The 5,580-nt window shown below is 45.6% G+C and overlaps 1 protein-coding gene across 1 annotated transcript; it reads left to right on the top strand.

The window, feature by feature from the left end:
* Positions 1–300: 300 nt before the first annotated feature.
* LOC123144897 (B3 domain-containing protein Os03g0212300-like) lies at positions 301–1,383 on the top strand. Its single transcript, XM_044564191.1, has 3 exons — positions 301–366; positions 456–738; positions 831–1,383. Exons 1-3 carry the CDS (start codon positions 304–306, stop codon positions 1,127–1,129), a joined length of 645 nt encoding a protein of 214 aa, XP_044420126.1. The 5' UTR covers positions 301–303; the 3' UTR covers positions 1,130–1,383.
* Positions 1,384–5,580: the final 4,197 nt, after the last annotated feature.

Consider the following 5,580-nt stretch of genomic DNA (forward strand, 5'->3'; position numbering starts at 1 on the left):
TATGGTTCATTGTAGATATGGTCCATTTATAGTAGATATGATCCTGATGCTGTGTTTGCCATTTATAGTAGACATGGACACATGGGCAAACATGGTCCATTGTAGATAGAGTAGTAGTATTCCAAATGTTCACAAGTGCATTGCTTTTTTTCCCACTTTTTCTATCATAAATATCCACAAGTGCATTGCTCTTCTCATTTTTATCACTTTTGCCATCATAAACTTGGTTCTGTTCCTATTTATGTCCAGTCCTGTTCACAAGTGCTTCTTCCTCTCCTATTGCTTGTTTAGAGTAGAAGTGAGATGGCTGGCTTGGAAGGTTTTGAGTTCTTCGAGATCATAATTGAGAAATCTTGCAGTAGGCAGGTATATTTATCATCACTCATTTCTTGATCATCACTCTGCTGTCTAGTGCTTGATTGCCACAATTAACCACTGCTTGACCCTCGCTACAGAGGCTGCCTGACAAGTTTGCGAAGATGCTCGCGGGCCATGAGCCCCACAAAGTGAAGCTGCGGGAGGCCGATAGCGGGCTTCACAGGATGTGGAAAGTGTTGGTGGTGTTTGATGGTGAAGGCCACATGTACCTAGGGCCCGGCTGGGAGCATTTGGCCCGCGCCCATGAGCTACAGCTCGGGTACTTCCTTGTCTTCCGCTACGACGGCGACGCCATGTTCACCGTGAAGATGTTCGACAACACCATGTGCCGCATGTACTACCAGCACGACGACGATGCCAGTAAGCTCTCTGCCTCTCTTCTTCCTGTCCTTTTGGCTTCCTCTACCTGCACGATGACAACACCATGTTCACACTTTGTTACATTTGGCCAGGCAATGGGAGCAGCAGCGGGGATGACGAGGAGCAGAGCGGGGATGACGACGAGGAGCAGAGCGGGGATGACGAGGAGCAGCCTATTCTGGCTGACGGCGAACATGCTATGGTGGTGGCTGACGACGACCCTGCTATGTTGGTGGCGGATGACGACCTTGCTATGGTGGTGGCGGACGACGACCTCGCGATGGTGGTGGCGGACGACAACCTCGCGATGGTGGTGGCGGACGACGACCTCGCGATGGTGGCGGCCCTGCAATCCCACAGCTTGGTGACAGGACCATGCCAATTGTGGTAGAGGAGTACATCCGCATTGGGATTCGCCACTCTGAGCGCATCAGGTTGATGAAGGAGAAGAAGGAGGAGTGAAGGTGTTAAGAGGATGTTCAGCATGTTAGGTTTAAGCTTGTTAGTGTAATATGAACATGTCAATGTTAAGTATGTCAGGTTTAATTTCGTGCATGCTCATGGATGCTGTATGACAGTGTCATCTAAACAAGTCATGTTTTTAACAATGAATATTTAGTTTGGTAATTGATGGGAATTGAATTTTTTTTTGCATGCTCATGGATGAAAGATAAAATTATGGGTTTTTGTGCATGCTCATGTATGAAACAATATAAGTTTCATTTTTTGAATGCTAAAAACATGACTCAAACCCTAGCCACGGACGACCGCCGTGACTAAATCCGCCGGTTTTTGAAAACACCGTACAAATTCAAAGGGTGTGTCTAGGGCACATCTAGATGTGCTCTAGTTATTGCACATCTAAGTGAGTGAATCAAGCATAGAGAAAAAAGAAAAAAGGAAAAGGAAAATATCCACACGAATCTCGACGTAAGATCAATGCCTATCTCAAAGTAGGCCCTATTTTACGGACGGTCACAAAAAAGCATGCATTTCCGACCCTTGTAGCTACTCCCGCCAATTCGGACCACCTTCGGCCGATTCAGCTGGAACCGGCTGGAATTTGAACTGTGGGTCCTCCATAGCTTGCCCGTTATTTTCACTAAAAATGCTTTTTAGCTTCACAGGCAGGCATTCCATCACAGAATCGACAACAGATTTGCACGACTCAAACCCTAGCCACGGACGGTCGCCGCGACGAAATCGGAAGGTTTTTGAAAACACCATAAAAAATTCAAAAAAAATCAAAAAAATGGGAGACCTCCGCGTCACATCATCAAATGTGACCTACCAACTAGCAAAAATACTAAACTTGCAATACCAGCGTTTTCTTGAAAAAGTGTTCTCAAAAACGACCTACCACGAACGAAGATTCATGGCTTTCAAGCCAAACTAGCAATGATATGGCCGCATCCGTTGAATAGTTTCTGATAATATGCCCAAATTGGGTGCATGTCTCCGTCTTGTGATGGCAAACAATGTTGCCAAAGCGAGGTTCCAACTTGTTTAACAAAAAATACCGTTTTTCATTTTTTGAATGCAAAAGACATGCGTTTTTCGTGAAGCGGCTACAAGGAGGGGCACCCCAAACGGCGCCATTCCATTTCTATCTCAAAGTAGACCCTATTTTACGGACGGTCACCAAAAAGCATGCATTTCCGACCCTCGAAGCTACTCCCGGCAATTCGGACCACCTTCGGCCGATTCAGCTGGAACCGGCTGGAATTTGAACTGCGGGTCCTCCATATCTTGCCCGTTATTTTCACTAAAAATGCTTTTTAGCTTCACAGGCAAGCATTCCATCACAGAATCGACAACAGATTTGCACGGCTCAAACCCTAGCCACGGACGGTCGCCACGACGAAATCGGCCGGTTTTTGAAATCACCGTAAAAAATTCAAAAAAAATCAAAAAATGGGAGACCTCCGCGTCACATCATCAAATGTGGCCTACCAACTAGCAAAAATACTAAACTTGCAATACCAGCGTTTTCTTGAAAAAGTGTTCTCAAAAACGACCTACCACGAACGAAGATTCATGGCTTTCAAGCCAAACTAGCAATGATATGGCCGCATCCTTTGAATAGTTTCTGATAATATGCCCAAATTGGGCGCATGCCTCCGTCTTGTGATGGCAAACAATGTTGCCAAAGCGAGGTTCCAACTTGTTTAACAAAAAAACCGTTTTTCATTTTTTGAATGCAAAAGACATGCGTTTTTCGTGAAGCGGCTACAAGGAGGGGCACCCCAAATGGCGCCATTCCATGTCTATCTCAAAGTAGACCCTATTTTACGAACGGTCACCAAAAAGTATGCATTTCCGACCCTCGTAGCTACTCCCGGCAATTCGGACCACCTTCGGCCGATTCAGCTGGAACCGGCTGGAATTTGAACTGCGGGTCCTCCATAGCTTGCCCGTTATTTTCACTAAAAATGCTTTTTAGCTTCACAGGCAGGCATCCCATCACAGAATCGACAACAGATTTGCACGGCTCAAACCCTAGCCACGGACGGTCGCCGCGACGAAATCGGCCGGTTTTTGAAAACACCGAAAAAATTCAAAAAACATCAAAAAATGGGAGACCTCCGCGTCACATCATCAAATGTGGCCTACCAACTAGCAAAAATACTAAACTTGCAATACCAGTGTTTTCTTGAAAAAGTGTTCTCAAAAACGACCTACCACGAACGAAGATTCATGGCTTTCAAGCCAAACTAGCAATGATATGGCCGCATCCGTTGAATAGTTTCTGATAATATGCCCAAATTGGGCGCATGCCTCCGTCTTGTGATGGCAAACAATGTTGCCAAAGCGAGGTTCCAACTTGTTTAACAAAAAAACCGTTTTTCATTGTTTGAATGCAAAAGACATGCGTTTTTCGTGAAGCGGCTACAAGGAGGGGCACCCCAAACGGCGCCATTCCATGTCTATCTCAAAGTAGACCCTATTTTACGGACGGTCGCCAAAAAGAATGCATTTCCGACCCTCGTAGCTACTCCCGGCAATTCGGACCACCTTCGGCCGATTCAGCTGGAACCGGCTGGAATTTGAACTGCGGGTCCTCCATAGCTTGCCCGTTATTTTCACTAAAAATGCTTTTTAGCTTCACAGGCAAGCATTCCATCACAGAATCGACAACAGATTTGCATGGCTCAAACCCTAGCCACGGACGGTCGCCACGACGAAATCGGCCGGTTTTTGAAAACACCGTAAAAAATTCAAAAAACATCAAAAAATGGGAGACCTCCGCGTCACATCATCAAATGTGGCCTACCAACTAGCAAAAATACTAAACTTGCAATACCAGTGTTTTCTTGAAAAAGTGTTCTCAAAAACGACCTACCACGAACGAAGATTCATGGCTTTCAAGCCAAACTAGCAATGATATGGCCGCATCCGTTGAATAGTTTCTGATAATATGCCCAAATTGGGCGCATGCCTCCGTCTTGTGATGACAAACAATGTTGCCAAAGCGAGGTTCCAACTTGTTTAACAAAAAAAACCGTTTTTCATTTTTTGAATGCAAAAGACATGCGTTTTTCGTGAAGCGGCTACAAGGGGGGGCACCCCAAACGGCGCCATTCCATGTCTATCTCAAAGTAGACCCTATTTTACGGACGGTCGCCAAAAAGAATGCATTTCCGACCCTCGTAGCTACTCCCGGCAATTCGGACCACCTTCGGCCGATTCAGCTGGAACCGGCTGGAATTTGAACTGCGGGTCCTCCATAGCTTGCCCGTTATTTTCACTAAAAATGCTTTTTAGCTTCACAGGCAAGCATTCCATCACAGAATCGACAACAGATTTGCACGGCTCAAACCCTAGCCATGGACGGTCGCCACGACGAAATCGGCCGGTTTTTGAAAACACCGTAAAAAATTCAAAAAACATCAAAAAAATGGGAGACCTCCGCGTCACATCATCAAATGTGGCCTACCAACTAGCAAAAATACTAAACTTGCAATACTAGTGTTTTCTTGAAAAAGTGTTCTCAAAAATGACCTACCATGAACGAAGATTCATGGCTTTCAAGCCAAACTAGCAATGATATGGCCGCATCCGTTGAATAGTTTCTGATAATATGCCCAAATTGGGCGCATGCCTCCGTCTTGTGATGGCAAACAATGTTGCCAAAGCGAGGTTCCAACTTGTTTAACAAAAAAACCGTTTTTCATTTTTTGAATGCAAAAGACATGCGTTTTTCGTGAAGCGGCTACAAGGGGGGGGGCACCCCAAACGGCGCCATTCCATGTCTATCTCAAAGTAGACCCTATTTTATGGACGGTTGCCAAAAAGCATGCATTTCCGACCCTCGTAGCTACTCCCGGCAATTCGGACCACCTTCGGCCGATTCAGCTGGAACCGGCTGGAATTTGAACTGCGGGTCCTCCATAGCTTGCCCGTTATTTTCACTAAAAATGCTTTTTAGCTTCACAGGCAGGCATTCCATCACAGAATCGACAACAGATTTGCACGGCTCAAACCCTAGCCACGGACGGTCGCCGCGACGAAATCGGCCGGTTTTTGAAAACACCGTAAAAAATTCAAAAAAATCAAAAAAAATGGGAGACCTCCGCGTCACATCATCAAATGTGGCCTACCAACTAGCAAAAATACTAAACTTGCAATGCCGGCGTTTTCTTGAGCTACTCGGTATGATTTTAACCATGATTTCTACAAAGTTTACAAAAAAACCCTATTTTTTTCTACACCCAAACCCAAAAGGATTTCCCTCCCACACCAAAATTTTCCCTCCACAAAAATTTCCCTCTCCCAAAATTTCCCTCCACTCCCTCCACTCCCTCTCCCACTACCAGGCAGGACCCACCACTCCCTCTCCCA

The sequence above is a fragment of the Triticum aestivum genome, chromosome 1A, assembly GCF_018294505.1.
Source record: "Triticum aestivum cultivar Chinese Spring chromosome 1A, IWGSC CS RefSeq v2.1, whole genome shotgun sequence".
NCBI classification, from domain to species: domain Eukaryota; kingdom Viridiplantae; phylum Streptophyta; class Magnoliopsida; order Poales; family Poaceae; genus Triticum; species Triticum aestivum.